The following is a 24,289-nucleotide window of genomic DNA, read 5'->3' as shown; positions in this document are numbered from 1 at the left end:
AGCACCTGCCAGGACACAGGTATATCTTTTGCCAAGGAAAAGTTCAATGTACTGTAAGGAGCTGAAGCTCAAAGGTCAAAATTTTAAATAATAATAAGTTAATAAACGCTCATGCCTTTTGACATTAACAATATATATACAAATACTGTTTTGTCTTTAAGTCAACAGGTGGACATTACCAGTTAGCCCACCTTTGCAGCAAGCTAACTGTCCTGAGGTAATGGAGGCACATTAAGCCTTCATGCATTAAACTTATTATTATTATTATTATTATTATTATTATTATTATTATTATTATTATTATTATTACTATTATTATTACTATTATTATTGTTGCTGTTGTTAATCTGTGTCCCTGACTTTCAGCCACTGGGGTTTGATGGTTTCACATTCACAATTTTTCACAGAGAAATTGCAACACCTGCAGCGCAAACACAGCAGCTGACGGGACGCACATCCGTGTTACCACCACCCCACAGCCTCTTTTTCTTTTGTTTGTTTTTTCTTCTTTTTTTTTTTTTTTTGGTTTTTTTTTTTTGTCCATGTGTTGGGAGGGAGGGAGAGAGGCGGGGGAGGGGGTGGGACGGGGCGGCGCTTTCCGACTCCTGCCTGCCCGCCCTCCCGCCCGCCCAGTTGTCATGGCGGCTTCGGCACTAACCTTCGTCCGCGGGCTGTGCTGGCGGCGTCTCTGCGAGATAAGGTGAGCCGGTGCCGCCCCCCCTTGCCCTGCCTCGGAGCGGGGCGGCCTCGACGCGTCCCCGCTCCTCGGCCTCCCGTGCCCCTCGGGGCTGTCGTGGGCGCGCTCTCGCGAGGCCTGTGGTGGGGCCGGGGGTGGTCGCGAGAGCGCGCGTGCCGAGCTCGAGGGCTGCTGCTTCGCGGGTGTCTCCTGTGAGAGATGGGGGGAGCTGGTAGCTGATCCTCGCGGAGTGGCGAATCTCTCCGGCCTTGAAATGTTTTGAGAACGTTCTTTTGGGCTGACTTGGGTGCTGAAGTTTGCACCGCTTTGATCTGCTGTTTTACTTGCCGTGTCTGCGGTGGTTAGGAGTGCTTCAGACATGTTCCTAATGTGAACCGCTTTGGATAGTCACGCAGAGGATGGATCCTCCTTTTCAAAGAGAAAAACACTGTTTAACACTGAGCAGTAGCACTGTTGCAGTTGTGCCGGCTTGGATGGCAGTTCAGCTGTGCTTAACCTTTAGCACAATTGATGAGCGTTATGAAATACCGTTCTTGGTAGTAAAACAATGACTCACATCCTAAAGCAGCACCGCAGCTCCAGTACTGTTAAGAGGTCCAAATTCACCTTCTCTGGATCTTGCAGAAAGCCACGGAACTGATTATAACAGAGCTGCACGTACTTGTGTAAGCACAACCAAAGGTAAGCGGTACATGTTTTCTTTGGCCCTGAATTGTCAGAATGCATCTATGTCCCTCCCAGCAATATGAACTGTAATATCTTTTTCTAACTGATAGCTTATGCAGAGCATGGCTGGATTTATCATTTTTAATCCATCCTGCTTTCATTTCAGAACACTTCATTTCTCAGTTTCTGTCTTTAGATCAGCCATGAGATTTAGATCAGCCATGAAGATCTCAGAAATGAGGCAAACTTATCCTTTGAAGAGGGAGACACTGGGGTTGGAAATTCACAGGGAGATGTGTGTGTGTGTGTGTGTGTGTATGGAAGCTTTTGGCTTTCATTCCATGAGGGTCTGTATGCATATACAGATACAAAGGTTAACTTGTTAATTTTGCTTTTTCACTGCCACCTCTTCACATGCATCCCCCATGCCTAGATATGTTTATTTTTGATCCAGATTTCAAATGCGTAAATGCTAAACTCAGAAGTAATACTGCATCTTCTTAGTATATTCAAAAACTTTGAATCGACTTAAGAAATACTTCATTAAAGTGCTCGTCGTGTTTCTGAACAGTTATCATACTTTGTTTCAACTTTGTCCTTTTAAAAGTTGCCTCTTGTCCAGTTCAGTGGCATTTTTGGGGTGTATTAGTTTAGAAACAGAACAAAAAAATAAATATTCCAAATGCTGAGCAACTGTGTGTTGGCAGTCCCACTGCTGGAAGGGAAAGGAGCCAATGCTGAGAGGAAAAGCAGAGGCTCTGATGCAGGCAGTGTCATTGATCAGTGCTCGTGTTAAGTCCTAGCCAGTGTGTGGTTTAGAGTAAAATGTCACTCCCACCACAACTAAAGGAGGAGTCCTCCCCACAAGCAGAGAAGTTTTGTATGAAGCAATTTAATGAGGATTTCAGTGCAAATAATATGTGCTTCAACTTGGCTGTGGGAGCAAGATTAGTCCAGATAAACAATAGTGCTTTTGAATTTTCTGATCGGAGTCCTTATGTGTTGCAAGTTGACATTTCTAGAGTGTATAGATGCTCTGGAAGTTTAACAGATAAAGTTTGTGTCTGAAACAGAGGCCTGGATGCCCACATGAAATATGGAGATGTCTGAATTCAAATTATTTCCCGTCATTGCTCTAAAGCTTTTAGTCAAACTGTGCCTTCCGGTGCTTGATGTTGCCTCAGTTCTAAGCTGTTGATCTCTCACCTGCAAAGCCCAGTTGTTAGGTGCCCATCCGTGTGTGCCATCTGATGAACCTGAGTCTTTTTCACTTTGACTTGTATGTACACAGTTAATGATCAAGATGAGATGTAGCTTTCATCATAAGATGAAGGCGATCACTTTCCTTTCCTTTAAAAATGTAGGTGCTTTCAGTTTAGGTTCTTGACCACAGTGAATGTGTGATTCTTACGTAGCCCGAATGTGCAGTTGCAGTATTTTTCTCCTTAAATTTTCTGAGACGTTCCTTGAAGTATGTACGTGAACATCTTAGAAAAAGGAAATCTTCATGTATCTTGTTATCTTGCTTTTTTTATATGCGTGATAGCTGTCTCTTCAGTTAATAGCGTGGAGTACTCCAAGTGGAAGTGTCTGTGGTCTAGTTAGTGATTAAAGTCTCTTTTAAAGTCTCGGCGATTAAATAGAAGTTATCGCCGTGTTGGTTTAGAAACAAGTAAACAATTTTGCCCTTAGTGCTATCAAACTACATAGTTCATGGCAGCATTATGACTGTGGTTGTGCAACACTGTATTTAAAATCAACCAACCAGCAGTTTTCTGTAATGTCCATACTGATAGCACAAACCAATGTGTCTCTGCATAGTGTATCCCCAGCAATTACTGCCGAGGTCCAGTGTGAGCTTTTGACCTCTGTCTTGGGAGCTCCTGCTGTGGGTGCAGCCTGCTAAGTGCTGTGATTTAAATCTTTTGTGAGGATCCAACAGGACATGAACTGAACTCACTTGGAATGTATATAATTTTCATTTCTAACAGTGACTAACATTCTCAATGTTTTATTTTGAAGACAGTAATTAATAATGTGTCACATCTACAAGCTCATCAGGTTCTTCGATGAAACAGAACAAGGAAAATGTCACAGAGAGGTCTAAAGATAAATTGATTATTTGGAAATTGATAAGACTGCAATAACTTTGTTATTCATTGATAAGCTGTAAGTTCTGCTGTGATAGAATACTGCCTCATTATTTTCATAGAGCTTGTACAGTAATAGAATTATAACCTTTGTGACTGTTGTTATTATATCTAGGAGTCAGGGATTCGTGTTGGAAAGTAAGCTTCAAGCAAATCATTTGTCTTCATTCACTGGCTCAGCTGAACTTGCAGTTGTGTCAGTGGATTTTCTAGTGCTCCAATAGTTGGCCATGTCCTTGTCAGAAACCTATCTGGCTTGCCCAGAAGCCATTAACACCAGTGAGCACACTGCCTTTATCTCCACACAGTCAGCAAGAGTTGTCCCCAGCAGCTAAATAAAAAATAGCTTTTTCCCCTCTCCATCAGCAGCAAAATTATTTGGGATATTTGTTTGTGAGTGTTTAGTTAGAAAGTCGCCTTGGCTATACAAAGGACCTGTTTGGGTTCACTGGTCTCCAAGTAAACTTTGTTTCTCACCAAAATGTCACATGGGTGAGTATTGCAGCTTTGTAATTTTTTTTTCCTAATGTTTATGTTTTTGACTTTCAATTGTGATTTGGAAGGTATGTCTGTAAGTCTTCCTGCTGGGAGAGATGTCTGTCATGAACTATGTCTATGATTGTATGAGCTGGGGATGCACAGGAAATCCTCTGCCATTCCTGTCTCATTCACTGCATCCAGTTATCTTAAAGTCTGCTGGAGAGAAAAAGAACTATTACAGATTTCAAGAGATTATCCTGCTTTCTGACCCCCCTCCTCCCCAGCAGCTGTGATGAAAGAATATCAACTGTGTCTGCACAGAGAATGAAGAACAGCCCATTTCAGATCTTAGTGAATGGTAATCTAGGCTTTGATTCTTAGCTATTCTTTCCAACTGAAAAAAAGCTGTCAAGTGCAGCTGAGCCACTTGCACTAAACAACAGTGATTCAGCACTTCAATTTGCCAGCAGACACATCATTATCTTCTAGTTTTTGTGTGTCAAAATAATGTAGGAGTCTAAAGTATTGAAAGCTGATAAGGATTTGTACACCGAACTTGTGTTTAGAACAACTACTGAAATTTTCTAATGTAAAGGAGAAAATAATTTGCCTTCTATTTCTTACTGTTTATTAAAACAGCAGAAAGTGAATTGGTTGTAGAGAATTTGCACAGATCTTTCCTGCTAGCTAGATGTATGGAAAACACCACAGCACTGGAAGTATCCCTATTGTATGGTAGTAATAAACTTTAATTATTCTATTTTCTCCACAAAATAATGGAGAACTACCAAGGACTGTGCTGGTGGACCAGCACAGTTAGTTTGTATGTTTGATTAAATGTTTTTAAGGAAGGCTGAACTTGAGTTCTGTGTACTGAGTCATCACACCTCTATATTGTCACAATGATTAATAAAACCTTGTATAATAAAACCAAGAAAACCACATGGTTTGATTTCAAGAGAGTAACTGTGGTGTTGATAAGTCTTTCTTAGGCTACTGGTTTTTGACCTCAGAAATAAAGAGCTTGTTTCAGCAGATCTGTGTGGGAGCCTGGAGAGCAGCAGCACCGCTTTACCTGGCTCAGCTGTCCATTGCTTCATACTGAAGGGAGAAATCAACCAACTCCAGATGCTAACCTGCTGTTAAATGACTGTTAACCTGCTGCATCCTGCTTGACTGCCATTACTACCATCCTGCTGCTGTGGTGCATGCTAGCAGGTGAGAGCAACACAGGGCTTAACTGAAGGCTCACAGAGAGAGTCTGTATTTCCATGAAAGAGTACGGGCTGTTTTACATGCAGGGATTACTGCCTGTTAGTTGGCTTCTTGGTTCTGAGCAAGGTATAAAAGCTGGTGTCATGAAAAGGGTCTTTTTTTTTTTCCCCTCCGAGGAACAACTCATTTAGCTGTGTTTCCTTCTTAGTTGCTGGATACTAGAAAATGCACAAGTTGATAAAATTTGAACAGACAGAATTGTTTTGAGGCGGTTTCTGCTTATCCACCTTCTGAATGAAAGCTGAATTTCATGGGTCTCTGCACAGAGTTGTTTTCCTTTTAACTCGTAGCAGAGGATCTTGACAGAGATGCATACAAATGAGGGGACGTGGAAGTTCCTACATGACATAGTTGTGGAAGCAGACGCAGACACAGACTTTTCCAGATGTCGGAAGCTGCGAAGGAGGGCCAGCATTGTCAAATACAGTAATTCTGCATTTCTAACAGTCGAAATTATGAGATTATATTAACATAAAAACCTGTCAAGTGGAGGTAAACAAAGTAATATCGAAGGGAAGGAAAAAAGGAAGAAAGGAGGAGTCAAAGAGTGTGTGACAACAGATAATGTACATAGATGCCTGGAACAGGCTTTCCTCCTGCAACTAGAAGAACCTCAAGTACTGTGCTCTTTGTTGGGCCTCGCTCTGCAACACAGACATTGAGGTCCTGGAGAATGTCCACAGAAGGACAGTGAAGCCATGAAGGATCTGGAGCACAAATCTATTGAGCAGCAACTGAGGGAGCTGGGATTGTTAAATCTGGAGGAGGCTCAGGGAAATCATTATCATGCTCTACAACTCCCTGAAAGGAGATTTTGGCGTGATGGGAATTGGTCTCTTTTCCCATGTAATTATTGTTAGGATGAGAAGTAAAGGCCTTAAGTTGTGCCAGGGAAGGTTCAGGTTGGATATTCGAACACATTTCTTGTCTGAAAAAGGGGTGAGGCACTCGAACGGGCTGCCCAGGGAGGTGGTGGAGTCACTGTCCCTTCCGGTCCTCAGGGAACGTGAGGATTTGGTGCTGAAGGATATGATCTAGTGGGCGTGGTGGTGATGGGTGAACAGTTGGATTAAATGATCTTAGAGGTCTTTCACCAACCTTAATGATTCTATGAGCCTTCACCTGGAGTTTCTGTATTAACCTTCCCTACCTCACACAACGTTACAACACTCCTTTTTTTCTCCAGCAGTGGAGGATTGATTTCTCCAACCCTCCCATAGGTTGGAAACCTGTTGGTTTAGCTCTGTCAGCTCAGTACGAGGTAGCCTGTAGGAAGAGAAGACTTGAAGGTCTTAGTACAGCAGATTGGCCCTGTCTACATCCAGTCACATAGAGAGAGCTCTTATGTTGTTATCAAAGTGCTTGGACTACGTTCAAATTTATACTTAATGTTATGTTACTGTATCGGTAATTACCTGTCTGGGTTCAGTAGTATACAGTGAATGGGAGGATGAATGGTGACTTGGACAACCTCTGGATTAAAATACATAATTATTTTCATGTTAACAGAATAGACAGTAGCTTCCTGCTGCTCAGCGAAATAAAATGAAGTACAGTTTTACAACTTACCATGTACAGAAAGTACTTTAAATGAATATGGAAAACAATAACACTATTGTCCCAGTTACCAAGAAAGCTACAACCCCTACAATTCTGTGATTCTGTGAAATTAGCGACGCTGTTTTGATGTTTTGAATCTTCCTTCCAGAGATGCAAATGTGAAGTCTTGGCAATAAAATAGTGCCTTGGATTGAATTTCTTTTTCTATGTGGACCACTTATTTTCTCAGTGTTGAAGTTCAAATACTGGTTTCTGTTCCATTCATATGCTTCATTTCCTAACAGCTGCCACAGTTGCTTACAACTGTAGTCTTTGCCACCAGCACTGCCCTTGCATCCCTTCATGTGTCTGAACCTGTTCTTTTCTAGCTCATTTTCTTTCTCCTTCAGGGAGAAAAATCAGGATAATCTGAAGGAAGGATCAGAGGTGGTAATGAAGAAGAATTGAAGCCTGAGGGTTAGGGGTTCTTCTGCCGTGGCTATGTCCTGGTAGACTTGTTTCAGCAGCAGGAAGATGAGAAATGATGAAGTCCCATTTGTTTGTTGACTTGCTTGACTTTGCAGTAGCCTCTCAGAGTAATGCTTGCTTGTGCTGCAGCAAGCCTGGAGGTGTGCTCACTATCAGTTTTGGACTCATACTTTTTTAAGTAGTTGAGACTTTGAGTGTATTTTAGGAACTGTGGCGAACTGGGCTGGAGAACGTGTTGCTTTCCTTTCTGCAGAATCTGAAGAAAAGAGCATGATAAGTTTGTGTGAGGTTATAACTGAGTATTCAGGGAGTGTGAGAGCTGATGATGTTGTATCCTTGGGTGATTGGTTTGTTTTGGAAAAACAAACCCCACACAACTCTTGCTATAGTTGCAGTAGCAAAATGGTGTTTTGTTTGATTTTCTCTACACTGAATGACCCTGGTAGAAATGCATCCATTTGATGGCATTGTAACACTAGGTGTGGATGGTGTGGCAGGGAGTGGCTGGTATGTTGATCACTGTCCTGCCTGAGGAATATGTGGAAAGAGTGACACGAAAGATTGCAGCACTTTGTGATAGCAATCATGGCAAAGAGGAGGTACCAAATACATTATGTAATATATAACATAGATGAGAGCTCTACATTTCATATTAAATATGTTCTAGAATTAATCCAAATGACAGTGTAATGTACTGCTTACTTCTGTCTCATAACGCCTCTTTCTCTCTCTAAGGCAGATTACAGAAACATGAAATGAACATTTTCTGTTCCTGTCAGGAGTTTTAAATCCATGAGTTTCTAGCACCATCCACCGCTTTTAATCCTAATAGGATTTTTAACTGCTTTTGCCTGTGCTTTATTTCCCTGGGCACTGCTACCATTAAAAAATAAAACCTTTATTAAGAAAAGGTAAGATGGAGTTCACTCCATATTCATCTCTTTATTTTGCTGAGCATATCTCGCATTTCTTATGCAAAGAGATCTTTCAGTTTTCATTTAGTGTTTTAATGAGCAAACCACTAAGTTGCTTTAAAAGTTAGAAAGTGAGCAGCCAGTGTTTTACAAAAAGTTGGCATCTTTAATCTGTGTAGAAGTTCTTAAACAAGTGACGAACCACAATATAATGAGAAGCCCTCTCTTTAACAGGCTTTTCAGTCTTTGCTAATCATTTAAACAATGAGAAACTACTTTCAGTGTAATTGACTTATAAGATCTTAATTGAAAGTCTTCTGTCAGAAGGCTTATCAGAACAAGAGACATCTACATGAACATGTTCAGAGAGAAGGGGATGAAAGGCAGAACTGCAAAATACAAATCCTGAATGGGAAAAGACAGATGTTTGAGGCGAGGGAATAAATACAATATAATTGTGAACCTGAATGTTGCAGGTTCAGGCAGTGATGCTCAGGATTTATTTATTTTTCCCAAACAGTTTGTGATGTACCAACTGAATGATTGCATGAGCACGTAAGCATTTGTTGTGGACTGTGTGACTGCTCTGCTGGGTTGTGATTCCTCATTTCTCTCTTCAACTCTCAGCACTCTTTATGGGCACCAGCACAAGGAGAGTGAATTGATAGAGCAAGTGCATTGCTACTTAATTGCCTTCAAAGTACAGGGCCACAAAAAAGGCAAGCAAGGAAATCATTGATACTCATTTGCAGTGAGTAAATGAGAAGGGGAAAGACAAAAGTAATTTTTATTTCCTTTCCTGGGAATCTTCTCCACTTGGGTTGAAACAAGCACAGGTTTAACACTGGTGGTTTGTAGGTCAGGTTCCAGGTTCTCCGTGTGCCATAAGTATTTTCAGCAAAGTCTCGTGCTGTTTCAGGTAGGCCAATTGGAGCGTGACAAGGATGCACGGATTTGCTCACTGAGGGAGTAAGAAGGGTATAGTGCTACAGCCAGGGAGGAGGGGATGGAGGGAGCAAGTTTGCCTCATGGTGTGCTAAAGCAGCCTCTCCTACACCTCTCTGTTTGGGGTTGTGTCACTGTGTGGTCTCAGTGAGGGCTGTGCTGTTTGGTGCTGATGAATGGTTAGCCATAGAATCACAGAATCATAATATCACAAGTTGGAAGGGCCATAAGGACCATCAAGTCCAACCCCTGGCTCCACACAGAACCACCCAAAATCAGACCAGATGTCTGGCAGGGTTGTCCACACACTCCTTGAACTCCAGAAGCTTGGGGCCATAATTCTATGCCCACCACCCTCTGGTGCAGAACTTTTCCCTAACCCCCAGCTGCCCCTCCCCTGACACAGCTCCATGCCGGTCCCTTGGGCCCTGTCGCTGTCACAGAGAGCAGAGCTCAGTGCTGTCCCTCTGCTCCCTGTGAGAGCTGCAGCCGCCATCAGGCCTCCCCTCAGCTCTTCTGCTCTGGGCTGAGCAAGCCCAGAGATCTCAGCCACTCCTCATACACCTTACCCTCCAGACCTTTCCCCAGTCTTCCTAACCCTAGGCACCTCCTTGCTCTTCATGGGATCTGTCGAGGAGTCGAGGAGCTCTGTTCCTGCTAATTGTGTGGCCCTTTAAAAGATGAGGGCTCATGCAACATGAGTGAACTGTGAAGAAATTTTTCTTTGCATTTTCATTCTTAGTCATTTTAGTAGAGGAACAGTAGCAATCAGCTTAGCCTTAGGATCTTGAGAACATCATCAGTGGTGAGAACTTGAAATCTCACTGGTAAGATCTTCAGATCAGTAATGATGTATAGTAAGTGTCCTCTGAGATCAGAAGGCATAAAGAACCGTGTGAATCACAGGTGTCCTGCAGAGAACTGAGCTACAAGAAGTAAGAAAGAACTGAAGAGAAGTGAGCTTTTGTATAACCACACTTTAATAAAAATCTAAGCTGCACTATCTCCTGTTACAAACCAGTAGGTAAGGAGGAAAAAAATAAAAAACAGTGAAAGGTGGGGGGTATTGGAGGTTGGTAGATAGTGTATTACGCAGACAAAAAAAAAAATAATGTTGAGGAATAAAACCGGGTACAAGCAGAACTGCAAAGAGATGTAGCTTTGTCTTTGAATTCACTGCAAGATCATTCCACTTTTCAACTATATATATATCTTATACATATGTTTATCCTTAACTTCTCCTCCTCTTCCAGCTTGTCTAGTTTGTGCCCTTTGTAAAGAATACTGATGTGCAGCCATGTTCAGAATTCTGTTAACCCTGAGCATGTATATATACACACTTTCAGACTGGTGCTGTGCCTTTCCTCTCTCCTCTACCCTCAACTTTCGTTCATTTATATTTGCAAAAATAGGAGTCACTGTTGTGTATTAAGCAGATTCTTAAAGACTGTAATATCTGAAGCACTTGGTGACCATAGTCAAGCTGTAGTGAAGTCAGGACTGTCAAATGTGGTGTAAACCCAAAGCTCCATTTTTAAACATTGAACGCACTTCAGCATTGTCACTGCCTGGGCTGACAGAGTAGGATCTGAAAGCAAAGGTTGTTTAAGTCTGACACAGTATTCTGGGTTGGCTTGCGCATTAGTTCAGCTGGCAGAAGACTCACCCACTTTTGTCTGGGCTCAGCACTCTTCCATAAAGGCTTACAGATGATCAGTTGAAGTAAACTGACTTTTTGTTCTCGCTGCCATTTTTGATAGCCTGTTCCATTTTATATTATTTGGGCAACTTTCTTTTCTAATGGCAGGAGATACTGAAGAATATTCTAGAAGTCTTTTTAAACATTAAATCATTTAATTTGTATTACTGCTTCCTGTGTATAAGAGCAAATATTCTTTCCTTTCTCGCCATTCAAACTCAGCAGCCCCAAGAAAGTAAATATCAGAAACTTAGATTTTGTTAATACAGAAGGACTGTGATAGGACAAAAACAGTAGATCTTGCAAACGTTTTTACAAGACAATTAAAATCTTGTGTCTGTATGAAATGAAAGAGTCATAAAATTAATTGCATTCAGTTGGCATTCTTCCCACTTCTTGCCTGTTATTTTTAGGCTTTCAACAGAAAATAGATTTTATTTAATAAGAGCAAGGACAAAAAGGCAGCACTTTTATATTTTTCTGAAATTCTTGCTAGTTTCTTATGAAATTACTTTTTTTTTTGCTAAGTATGGTTTACAATTACAGTTCAATAACTGAAGTGCTAACAAATTAATGACTAATCATTTGTTTGAGATAATCATTGATTTCTCAGATGCGACTGATTATGAAATCTGTCTTTTATGATGTTCTAACAATGGCTGTCTCTGTAGATTAGAATGGGAGAATACTTTCTGATTTTGCTTTTACTGCCATAGGAAAGAAACACTGATACGTATGGTGTTAACAGTTTTAAAATAGTAAGCTTACTTAATGTGTATTGATTGCTATTTCAATGAAAAAGGCAGAGTCAGTGTGCTTTTGCCTCATTGAAACATGTCAAAATTCTTAGACCACTCGGCGTTTAATCCCAAGCTATGTTGAAGTAAGCTTGCATTTACAAAGTGTTACAGGGTTGGGTTGATATTTTGGGGACTCTTTTTTTTCATTTTTTTCATGGAATTACCTTTTTTTTTTCTGATGGAAAGCCCTTCTCCCAGAATATTCTGGCCAACTCGTTTTTATTTTTTTGCAAGACATGTGCTATGTTATTGCTATTGCTATTTTAAAGTACATCTTGAAATTAGTCTGCAGTGCCCTCCTCAGAGGTCCAGGCCTTTAGACTGCACACAATTTGAAAAGATGACTGAAAACAGACAGGCTGCATACTGTTAATTCATAGACACATAAAGCTGTTGATGTTTTATAAAGAGGTTTAAAAAGAATAGTAAAAATATTCTGTATTTCTTAGATATTTGTCGTGGATGTAACCAGTAGGACTCTGATTTATTCTGGAAACTGCAAAACATAGGTTTACCACTGTTGCCATTCAGTGATCTATATCCAATCATCTGCTATACTGCTGCATAGCTGTATGCTCACAGCATTGAATCAAGCACTTCACATACTACAGAGAAAGGTTAATTGTGTTGCAACTGAAGCAAACTTCTAAAGCAACTTTCTTGTTATCTGTGATATCTTGCTTTTTTGATCAGAGTGGATAAAAATGTATAATATTTTGCATTTACTTTATCTGTGTTATAAAGCATATTTGTTTCTCCTCTGGTCTTAAAAAACAATTAATGGTAGTTTTTCCACTTACAGGCAACTGCAACCTGTTTGCATTCCATCAGTTCACCTGCGCATGACTGCAGCCACCATGCAAGTCAGCCAGAAAGACTTTGAGAAGGCTCAAGAACAACTGAAACACTTGAAAAATGATCCTGGGAATGAAACAAAGTTGAAGCTTTATGCTTTGTTCAAACAGGTCAGTGTGGTTTGCTTTTTTCCACAAGTGGCATTTATAAAGTGAGAGAATAGACCTGTAAAATATGGACTCAAAATGCATGTTGTTCTTAAGTACTGTCTGAACAGTCTCTTCAAGTGCTCAAGTTCTATTCTTGAAATGCTAGTCCCTTCAGCTCTGCCTGGATTGTTTTTTTTACTACAACGTGGAAGCAGACCTATGTAGAAATAGAACAAGTACCCCTATACACTAGCAACTGGTATCTGGGGAAATATTTGTGTGGATCAAGATTGTCTGCAGGATCAATTCTGTGTAACCATGGGCTATGGCTTCTTATACAGGAGAAGGCAATGAAAAACATAAAGACAGCAGATTGTTCCATGAAATTGCAGTAATAATGAGCTCATGAATATTTCCTTTCTTTCTCACCTTCCACTCTAAATATCTCCCTGATAGCATACTTTTCTTCGGGAAGACTGGCCATAAAATACTTTGGGATAACTGGGACCTTTGAACATCAGCTGATCCAGTGCCCTTGCTCATAATAGGGCCAGTTTTCCAATCCAACTTCATAGATCTTATCCAGTGGTTTCTTTGTTCACATAACTTACAAGATTTTTTTGTTCACATAACTTTCATTTTTTTCTTAATTTAAAATTAGCTTAATTTTGAGATGTTACTGAGAACGTAAATGCATGGGCATCTTGGAAATGAATGTCTCCTGGTTAGGTACAGCTGAAGACATAGCACTGGGTGATAGTAAATGGCAGGCATTGGGAATTTCATGGAATGTGTACTGTCTGAATATTTTCTGACCACTGGAATTTCTTCTGTCTGAGTTGAATTCTGTATCCTGATCAGACAACAGTCCTAACAATCATCTTCTTTCAATCAAGGCACCTGAACTGTAATCAGAGGTTTAAATTAGTTTCTTTTACTCTCTTTTCAGGCTACTGAGGGTCCCTGCAATTCTCCAAAGCCAGGTATGCTGGACTTTGTCAAGAAAGCCAAATGGGATGCGTGGAATTCTCTTGGCAATTTGTCTCAGGTGACAATACCTATAATTTCAGTTACTTAAGGCTCTGTCTTGCAGTGCCTGGTCTACGAATGAATGACTGATGTCTGAACATACTGCTTGCTTGTTGGGTTACTTTGCTTCAAACACCAAAATGTTTTGCACTGTATTTGACTTTTTTACTGTGAAAGCCTAGATTTCAGTTATTACGAACAGCCCATGTCAGCGTAAGAGACTTACATGTATAGTGACTTTCAATAAGAATAGTTTTTCACATTTCTGTATGCTACTTTTGCCTTTAAGAAAGATGGATTGAGTCTCTTACTTTTTACAACTTCTTACAACAAAGAACAAATCTGTGAATCCATTGTGATTTTGGTAACATTGTCATTTTTAGAAGTTGACATTTTATGCTACTACTAAATGAAGGAAACACTGAATGCAGTCACTACTGCATTAGGTCTGCTGATCAGGAATTGTTTTTGTGACTAGTCAAAGATACTAAATACAGGGTTGGGATGGGTTTTTTGTGTGTGTGAGTTTGTTTTTTTCTTTAAACCTGTTTGGATAATTTCATGAACATAACATATTCTTATAGGAAAAGAATTCAGCAAAGTCAGGATGGTACTGGGAAGTGTGTTTGAAAGAGGGCAGGAGCTAGGAAAAGATTTATGAGAGCCTTTGGGGATATTTTTGGCTCTTTTATGTAGTTGTTCCATTTTACATTTGTTATGTTTCAGGAACAGCAAAGAAATACTTAAGGAAATGAACTTGCTCATGGAGTTCCAGTAGAGAGGAAATACACACTTTTGTTTGCTAGATATTGTAGAAGTGCTTCAAGTATGTCATCTTTTCAAGAAAATAGATGGTAAAACCATCAATGTACAGTTTCTAATAATTGCTGTTTACTGTAGAAACAGGGATGCAGGATTCTTTCAGCTTTAGTACATTGTATTTGCACTAAATAGTAAATGTTATCTTCAGAACTTAAAAATGTCATGGATGCATTTCAGCAACACATGTTCCAAACTAAAAAAAGTTATCATTTGGTTGGAGAAAGGTCTGACTGAAAAGCAAAAACTAAGGATCCCCAGAGGCATGCAAATGATGAGATTATAACAAAGGTCTTGACGCACACTCCTCTTCTTTGTCTTTTTTTCTTTTTTCTATAGATGGCCATTTAATAAATAGCATAAACTTTAATAGCATAATAATAATATTATTATTATTTTAATAGCATAATAATAATAAATAATAATAATAGCATATAACTTTCTGTTATTTTCATTTATTTGTTTATTTATTACAGGATGGTGCTAGACAGGAATATACTAAGCTTGTCTCAAGTTTGATCTCTGCAGAATCTGCTGGCCAGAGAAAAGATACTTCTCCAGAAGAGAGCAGTCACGGTGGCTACGAAACCCTAATAGTTACCACCAATAACAATATCACAAAGATAATGTTTAACCGACCTGAAAAGAAAAATGCTATTAATCACAAGGTAAAGAAGTTGATTTGCAAGGATTATTGGTTTTATTCGCTTTCTTTCCTGATTAAGCTTGGATTTTTCAAGAATCATTGCTACAAGTTCAGCAGAACTACCAGAAGTATGGTGGTCAGAATTTTCTGAGAGTTGGTATATTGACAAACAGTGACAACCTAAGGCATGAAGATCTAGTACAAAATGAAACTACCAACATTTTACAGATTGGGCTTTTCTTTGTCTTTTTAAAAATCTTTGTTTCTTTTTTTTTTTTCTTTTTTCTTCAGTCAAACTTAGTTTAGCACAGCCCATGATCCTATAATAAAATGGCAAACTGGAAGGAGACAAGTTTGTCTTGACTGTAGCCTTGCTTATGACACAGTGCTTGCAGCCTAATTCAGCTTAGCAGTGTCATGTATATGTGTCTAGATAGTTATTCTCCTCCTGTAGTGAGCTCCATGAGGAAGTCTCTCCTGCTGGGAGTATTGTGATATCCTATTTCACAACTGCAGTGATACCAGGAGAGGAATTTCACCCCACTGCTGCTAATTCTTTAATGTATTATTTTGCCAACTGTTACCCAGATTCTAAAACCAGCTGTTTCCAGTTAATGTGCATTTTCTAAGGGATCTTATTCTGAGCTTGAGATTTGCATTTGAGTATTGCAAAGACATGATTAAATGGTCAGAAACAATGCCTCAAGTGCAGTACTTTCTGTGCATGCGAATATTTATGGATCTATGGATCCATGTGGGTTTAAATGGATCATAGTTAAACTCTCTCAAGTTCCTTGTTGTCAGTGTGAATCTCCTTTGTATGATACTTTGTGGCATCACAGTTACACTTTGTTGATTTTTCTCCTCTGCAGATGTACAGAGAAATTATCAAAGCACTTCAAGAAGCTGCCAAAGATGATTCTACCATAGCAGTTTTTACTGGTATAATACCTAATATGTTTATTTTAGATTTGCTTTATTTTACATCCAAGTACAGCACTGCCATGAACTATCTACCTCACATTTAGGCTAAGATAGAATCATTTAAGTGGGGAAATTCTTTCCTCTAATGTATACTGAAGATTTTCCAAAGTGTTCTGGCAAATTCGTTTCAAAGTGGTGTTTCAAACTGCTTAGCAAGCTTGCAGTTTCTGAGCTGAAAAGACAGACATGGAATATTCTGGTGGACTTTATTACCCTTTGAAGAGATGATGCATCTGCTCCACAGCATCTTCTCTACTGCTTTTGGACTTTGTATGGATTTAGTCAACTGTCTCCACTTCTGTGGTACATTGGAACATATTAAAAACAAGCTCCTCAAGCACTACACAGACATGCACAAGACAAAGTTTATGCTATGTATTTATCTGTGGTCATTAGAAAAACTGATCCTTGGCTGCTGTGGGAAACAGTTTGCCAGGGGTGCTGCAACCAAGCCCAGCTATATATATATCCCAATCACCAGATGCATGGTGAGTACAGCTGGATGACTGCAGCTATAATGTGAAAGGGAAGCCCAAACTGATGCTGGTTGTGAAATCTAGCAGCTCTGAGGGCATAGCATTTGAATTCTTTAGAGGACCCTTTTGTCTTTCTGATGCTCACTGCACAACATGGTGGCAAGTGCAGGTGGGAGGGACAGAATGGTCAACGCAGGTGCTGCCTTTTCATGTTTAAAAAATAGATATATTTTTCACATTTTGCTGTGTGAATGGCTGTGAAGTGACAGCAAAAATCTGAACAGTTGTGCAGGGAAAGAAAGAAATGATGGATTTTTTTCAACTGATGGTGCTACAGAAAAGAAATGATATTTTTCATCTCAAATCTTTTAAATTTGATATTCTTCACTTATTTTCCCATTGTTTTTCAATAAAGTCTGAAATAAGTCAAAACTTATTTTATACTGTTGTTGTAGGTGTTGTTAAAGGTACTTTTAATACTTGAAGTCAAGCTCCCTAATTACTTAATAGTGTTAGATGCATATAGTGAAATTCTTATGTAAATGTAGTAAATGAAAGCTTCTCTACCTACTTAGAGATCATGGTGCATTTATTTATATCTGTTCTTTGCAGGAAATGGAGAGTACTATACAAGTGGAAATGATCTGAGTAATTTTTCTAATGTGCAACCCAGTGAAATGGGAAAGGTGACAAAAGATGGAGCAGAATTACTCAAGTAAAGCATTTGGTTTCAAATACACATACGTTACTGTAACGGGTAGAATATAATCTGCAGGCACATTGTTAGAGAACATAACAGCAGGATCCCAGTTATGCTGTGTTACATCCAACTAGGGGACTGTGCCTAAGAGCTCACCGTGTGTGTAAACATGAAAACCATGTGGGAGAAGTAGCATTAATCATAAGAAATAACTGAGGAAATGAGGTGCATCGTAGAAATCCTTATGTAATCTTTCAATCATGGTGATGATGCAGACTTGAGTTTCATTTTTAGCCTCCAAAGTACATACAAAGACAAAAACATGTTTTTGACTCTACAGTTTGTAAACTGTTTTTTTTTTTTTTATTTATATTTTAAATAGGAACTGTAAGTGAAGTGCTCAGTTTGGCAGCTTTTACTTGGGCGAGCTGCCTGTTGCTAGCAGTTGCCTGTTACAAAGTGATAATGATACAGTCTGAATCTGTTGCAGTGCTCCAGTCTGTAGCATTCTGTAGGTTATTCCACACGTTGCATAGTCTCATGGTCTCTTGTTCTTTTGTCTTGCTTTCATGAGAATCACAGAATCAGGGTTGTAGGGGGTGGAAGGGACCTCTAGATATCATCTAGTCCAACTGCCAAGATTGTATTTGTTACGCTGTAAATATTACACAAGCACAGTGCTTCATTACAGTGGATGAGCAAAGATGCCAGAGAAGTGGAGTCTTTATAACACTGTTTACTACTTCAATAGATATCATTTTGTGAATGTGTTTTTAACTTCTTGGAAGAAGTAGTTATCAAAAGAAACAAAGCACTGTTTCTCTAACCTGTGCAGAAGAGCACTAGGGAATTCTCAGTTGTGGTAACATCACAATTTTCATACTTGCTTGGAGCTTCAGAGCAGAATAGAATGCGTGAAGGAAAGGGCGATTGGGGGAGTAGAATTGGAATGGAAACATGGGTGAGGTGAAAGACTTCTTAACAAGCTGCATTCAGCAACTGTAGCTGAAGGAGGCATCACTTTCAAAATTTTGGTTGCAGTTAATTAGGAAGGCTGAGCTGACATGCATGTTTGATTCTTAAGTGGCAAGGAAATAGTATTTAAAATCAGTCTTGTTTTCCTTGCTAGTATTCATTTGGGATGAGATCTACAATGTATGCTAACTAGGATATAGCTCACTATTTCTGTTACACATTATCTAATAATGTTTTGAAAATGGTTTATATTTGATGGAGGAGTATATGCCTTGTATATACCTTGTTTCTCCTTTTCAGAGAGTTTGTGGGTGCTTTTATCGATTTTCCCAAACCACTGATCGCAGTGGTGAATGGCCCTGCTATTGGAATCTCTGTAACTCTCCTTGGATTGTTTGACGTTGTCTATGCTTCTGACAAGGTGAGTACATTACGTAGCGGATCCCCAAGTCAGTCTTCTTTCTGGCTCTTTCTGTAGCAGATGTTATTTGGTGCGGAGTAATCTGACAGAAAAAAAAAAAAAAAAGACCAACACTCAACAGGTGGTATCAGTGCCTTTCTTTAATAGAGGAACGGCTCTATTAATTACCTGCCTAGGGTTGTACATCAGCCAGTATTTAATATGCACCTTAAAACATAGCACATACTTGTTCTATATAGCTTATTGTTATGCTCTCTGTTGCTTATCTGTGTACTGTTTTAAAACAGAACTTAACTGATGTTGTTAATTAATTTTAGGCAAGCTGCTGCTTGCATAACTGTCAGTGATGGGTGATACTTCGACTTCTGCCTCAGCACTGTGTTAGATTTTACCTCAAAGGCCATGCTAGACTGGCTATGTCACTCTGAGGCCTAGGAAAAACTGGTCTGCAAGGCTGCGCTGCTTGCCCCAAAAGGACTGTCTATGACTGTCACTGCTGACATACTGCACTTGTATAACATACACAACTCATTCAATTTACTTCAGTCCATAGATCTCTTATCAGAAGGCTTTGGGGTCCTCCCTCTTCCTCCCTTCCATCTGATCTTTTCTTGATGCAGGATGACCTCACTAATTTTTGTTCCTAGATCTTACAGACTACTTTTATTCTCTCTTGTAATAGCTTTGTGTGCACCTAGACTGTTAGATATATTTCAGGTGTATGTCCACTGTCTTAATCTTTTCTTTTTTGAGCTTTTGTTTTTCCCCATATGCTTTCTTAGGCTTGCAGTCACATTCTTCTGCACTCCTTCCAGTTGTTCCTTGTCTTTCTTTAAGCATAATAATCCTAACTGATTACATCAGTCCAGCTCATGTCCTACTGCCACTAAGTAAAAAAAAAAACCTCCATGTCTTGCATGCTGTATTTCTGTTTTGGCAAGATGTCACTTGATTTGTGTACTTGTGATCTGCTGTAACTCCTGGGGTCTTTACTGTAGAACTGTCAGTTAAAGAGTAGTTCCTACCAGGTATTGTATATAGTGTAATTCCTGCCAGAGTTGTCCATACTAATACTTTCTTATTCATACTTCTCCAGTTTATTAAGACAATTTTGAATTTTGATCAATTCCCCCTTAGTATCTCCAGCATCTATAAAGTTACATAGATTTAATTGCATCTTCTGCTTTATAATTGTGTTTTTTTTAATCTCTGCACGATTGTATTATTCTAACCCTTAGTCATATGACATAGCTTCACTCCCTCTGCACTTGTATTTAAAGTCAATGAAGGGCTCATGATTTAGCTGACAATGTCTGTTAGTACCTTCCTACCTGCACTGGGACAATTTTTGCTTGAGGATTTCTGTAGGATCTTACTAAGTCCTTCACTTAAATTAGTCTTTCCTACTGAGAAATTTATTGAGGTCTTTTCAAAGATGAGTATTCTCTAATCTTCCATGACTGTGAACTCCATGTAGTTAGGTCATCCTCCCCCAGACTATATTATACTTTCTCTCTACTAATTCAGTTTAGGCATCAGTGTGGCCTACTCTGCAAGTGTCCAGTATTGTTATGTCCAGACTCGTTTTATTCCCAGGCAAGTATTCACAGAGTGGCTGCATTTGCAGGACAGTGTACAGTCCAGTCTGACAATTCAGTAGATGGAATTGAGTGGATTTCAGATAAGAATGCCTTCTGCACTGGTTTTGGCTCCAGTTCCTGAAAGACCCTTTTTGCAGATACCTAACCTTTTCTTACAAACTTTCAATCATACAGATATCCCAAGCTGACTGGTAAGCCTATTGATATGTCCTGCTATATAGTCAACTGCTGTACAGTACGCGACGATTACCTTCTACAATGAAAGCTTAATTAGCAATGAGCTGTGTATCAGTTCATATTTTAAAAGGCAAGCCTTTAGTCTTCCTTGCTTAAAGATTATACAAGTTGTCAAAGCACAAAGCTTTGCATTTAAGTTTTAACTTGCAAATAGGGTTTGGTTTTGTGTGATCCCACAGTACATTTCTGCCACAGATTTCCAATTTTCAGAAAATTTGAGGAAAAATGATTCACTGACCTGACGTTTTCAGCATTAGAATTTAGTGTACTTTCAGAGAGGGAAATTCTCTTTACCTTCCAAATTAGTTGGGCTATGCACTTAATAACTTTGAAGGTAGATGTGTATGAGCATTCTTTTTGTAAAGATTTTGCTCGCATAGATCAGTTCTCCAAGCCCTCCATTCAAAGAAGGTAATTTCAGCAATGGGGATTTTAAGATAATTGAATTTTATACGTGTAGGCAATTCTTATGTGCACTGAGAGGTTGAAGCTGTGTTATCAGATGATTTAAAGCCTACCATGATAAAAGTTAAAATCTGTTTCTTATTAGCTCTGTTATGTCAGAAACTGGAAAATGAAAACTAAATCCTAGTACCATGCTCTGTTGTGAGGTTTGTTGGTTTTTTGTTGTTTTCCAGGCTACATTTCATACCCCATTTAGTCAACTTGGTCAGAGTCCAGAAGGATGCTCCTCTTACATGTTTCCAAAAATCATGGGCACAGCCAAGGTAAGAATGTCTGCACTGTATGTAGGATCTTCTGAACTTTGTGTTGGTATTCTCCAACTGTTAGAGCAAGTGGAGTCACACTGAGCCCTTGAAGAAAACTCCTGTTTGCATGTTTCAAACCAAAGATAAATGTAATGACAATATCATCACAGGCACCTCAACAGAGGACTGAGCACTGGTAAAGACATAGAATGATGTTGATGGAAGTTGCTTTTGTTATGGCTTCCTCCACCTATCTGAGACTATCTCTGTGAAGTGAAAGGTTTTTTCCAGCAATGGGAGGGAATGATGTAAAAGATGTTTAAAAAAATTAAAATAAAAAGAGCACTCAAGAAACATCTTGTTAGGCTTATCAATATGTGGCTCCAAGGCTGATGTTACCAGCAGGATTTTGGGCTTTGGGTCATGGGATGGTCTACATAACACCACAGGATGCACCTTTCTCAGAGGAAGCAAAGGATTTTTGTTCAGGAGTTAGCTAGAGTTAGAGTTTTTAAACTAGATTTGAAGGGGGAAGGAGATAAAACCAGGCTTGCTAGTGATAAGCTGTGGATTGGCACACCAAAATTTGAGGGACTGCATATTAGTGAGATCCTTCAGTCTACTCCACCAGATGTTGGCTACAGTGAAGCACCTTTGGAGTGTTGCTACGCCAGTGCATGCAGCATGAGGAACAAGTGAGAGGAGCCAGAAGCTTTGGCTCAGTCCCAGAGCCACGACATTGCTGGCACAAGTGAAACATGGTGGGCAGAGCCCTGTGACTGGTGTGTTACAGTGGATTGTTCTGGGTCATTCTGCATGGACAGGCAGAGCAGGCTGGGCTCTGCTAGAAAAGACATATGGGCTCTTGGTGAACAGTGGGAGCTGGAGCCCAGTCACTAGTGGCATACCTCTGGGGCTAAGACTGGGTTTAACGCTTAATCACTTAATTGAGGCAAAGATAACAGGACTCGGTGTTTGCAAATGACACAAAACTGAGAGGAGATAATGAAAAGGACTTGGACAAACCTGAGAATCTCGTGAAGTTCAGCACAGGAAAATACAAGGTACCTCACATGGGGGAGCAATGTGCTAGTGCTAGTGCAAGCTGTGGACTGTATGGCTGTATCAGCTTTGAGAGGAGGACGTGAGGGTGACATGATCTAGAATTCCCCTGCAAGAGCAACATGGAGATACTTGAGAAGGATGAGCAAAGAATGACAAAAACAGTGACAGCATTGGAACATATTGCATACGAGAAGAGGCTGAGAGAGCTGGAACTGTTTCATGTGAAGAACAGAATCTCAGGGGGATCTTACCAATGTTTATAAATACCTTATGGAAGTTTGTAAAGAAGATGGAGACATACTTTTGTCAGTGGTGCCCAGTGAAAGGGTAAGAGGAATGCGGTACATGAAACACAGGGAACTCTCTTTGAACATAAGAATTCTACAGCGAGTGTGTTGAAATGCTGCAATGGGTTGTGCAGAGTGGCTGTGAAGTCTCCATCCTTGGAGGTGCTTCTGGGCAGCCTGCTCCAACTGACCCTACTTGAGCTTCCAACCACACAGTCTGCAGAGGTCCCTTCCAACCTCATCTGTTCTGTGGTTCTCTGCTATTTTGCTAGAGCAGACTTTTAGCAGGCAAGAACCTATGACAAGTGTGCCTTGGATGCTTGTACCTTTCCTGTCACGTTCCTTGAGTCATGTGTTATGTTCACTCGTTCTCTGCTTTTCTTTACTTAGGCAAATGAGATGTTGCTTTTCAATAAAAAGCTGACTGCGGCAGAAGCCTGTGCTCTGGGACTTGTGAGTGAAGTTTTCCCCGACAGCACCTTCCAGAAGGAAGTTTGGGCAAGGTTAAAAGCTTATGCAAGTCTCCCCAAAAATGTCAGTATTTTGATTTTTTTCTCTATGTTATAAGCCCTTTGCATTACCAGTCCTCCTGCCAAATCTATGTTGTTACTTGGTTTCATGTAATCCTTAACTGAAATAACAAAACTCAGTGTATTTTGCTTCAAGCACAGATCTATCACTCTGCTGCCAGGGAACGAATACCTCTCTTCTAACCTGGCCAAATTCAGTACAGTGCACTTTACACAGAGACTCAATGGCTGACAAACATTAAAAATTAGCTGTTTAATCCACTTGCAGCCTACATGCAGGTTGGATTCCTTCTCTTTTTTTTTTTTATTTTGGCAATAGTAATATATGCACTGTGGGCGCTCAGGATGAAGCTGGCTGGCCTTACCTTTATAATAACTTCAGTCGTCCCATTCACAAGTTCAAGCTTTGCAAATTACTTAAGTCACAGTGTTATTATGTCGTGTTGGACAAGAGAAGACACTTGTGCCAGCTCCTGATAATCTAAGTTACATTTAGAACTACAGGTCATTTACTTACTATGCTCATCTACTTCTCTTGTGAGCACAAAGTGGACACTGCTGTTTTGCTCCCCGTGCATTTCCACCATATCAGCCTTAGTAATTAAATGTAATATTCTACTTCTAGCTAAAGGGTTGACTAAGAGCTAGATGTACAGTGTTAATACAGCCCAGTTTGAATTCCATTGTGTTTGTTGTGCTGTTTTCTGAAATTAATGTATTGAAAACATAACTTCCTGATATTCCTCACTGAATGTAGATATTATTTTCCTCTTTCTCCTTCAGGCTTTGGCAGTGTCAAAGCAACTGCTACGAAATTTGGAAAAGGAGAAGCTCCATGCTGTCAACAGTCAAGAGTGTGAAGTACTCACAGAGAGGTGGTTATCTGATGAATGCCTAAATGCTATTGTCAGCTTCTTTCAGAGGAAATCAAAACTGTAATCTTTACCAGCAGATCAGTTAATGTTCTGAAAACACCAGTTCACCTTCTGATGATAGCCTTGTCTGCCTTTATCCTTAGTAAACTTTTTCTGCAAGTAATAATTCTTTTACCTTTTGATGCGCTGTATTTCTGTACAGAGTACTGGCTTAAAACTGTTTCATGTGCCTTGGATCCATTGTGGGTATTTAGATAGGAGGAAAAGGTTCATTATTCTGCAGGCAGCAATGGTGAATAATACTAAAGTAGACTGTCTTTTGAAAGAAGCAACAAA

The 24,289-nt window shown here is 39.8% G+C and overlaps 1 protein-coding gene across 4 annotated transcripts; it reads left to right on the top strand.

Annotated features, from left to right (window-relative positions):
* Positions 1–609: 609 nt before the first annotated feature.
* Positions 610–24,289, top strand: ECI2 (enoyl-CoA delta isomerase 2). 4 transcript variants are annotated; one of them, XM_065753331.1, is made up of 10 exons: positions 610–700; positions 12,457–12,619; positions 13,548–13,646; positions 14,923–15,114; positions 15,965–16,034; positions 17,165–17,267; positions 18,528–18,648; positions 21,125–21,214; positions 22,939–23,086; positions 23,862–24,023. In XM_065753331.1, exons 1-10 carry the CDS (start codon positions 639–641, stop codon positions 23,936–23,938), a joined length of 1,125 nt encoding a protein of 374 aa, XP_065609403.1. In that variant the 5' UTR covers positions 610–638; the 3' UTR covers positions 23,939–24,023. The 4 variants fall into 4 exon arrangements, with proteins under 4 accessions (XP_065609403.1, XP_065609402.1, XP_065609404.1 ...); XM_065753330.1 differs by having other exon boundaries at positions 615–700; positions 22,939–23,082; positions 23,862–24,289; XM_065753332.1 differs by lacking the exon at positions 610–700 and adding an exon at positions 8,103–8,207 and having other exon boundaries at positions 22,939–23,082; positions 23,862–24,289.

This window comes from Cyrtonyx montezumae, unplaced genomic scaffold, assembly GCF_038088225.1.
Source record: "Cyrtonyx montezumae isolate F1298 unplaced genomic scaffold, pur_monq_1.0 scaffold_8, whole genome shotgun sequence".
NCBI lineage: Eukaryota > Metazoa > Chordata > Aves > Galliformes > Odontophoridae > Cyrtonyx > Cyrtonyx montezumae.
This window is presented reverse-complemented; position numbering and strand designations above follow the sequence as displayed.

What these genes read in the sequence shown, in the direction of transcription:
- ECI2 (XM_065753330.1), top strand. Translation starts at nt 639, where the DNA reads ATGGCGGCTTCGGCACTAACCTTCGTCCGCGGGCTGTGCTGGCGGCGT. An exon ending in GATGGAGCAGAATTACTCAA is followed by an intron (nt 17,268 to 18,527) that starts GTAAAGCATTTG and finishes TCTCCTTTTCAG; the next exon opens with AGAGTTTGTGGGTGCTTTTA. An exon ending in ATGCAAGTCTCCCCAAAAAT is followed by an intron (nt 23,083 to 23,861) that starts GTCAGTATTTTG and finishes TTTCTCCTTCAG; the next exon opens with GCTTTGGCAGTGTCAAAGCA.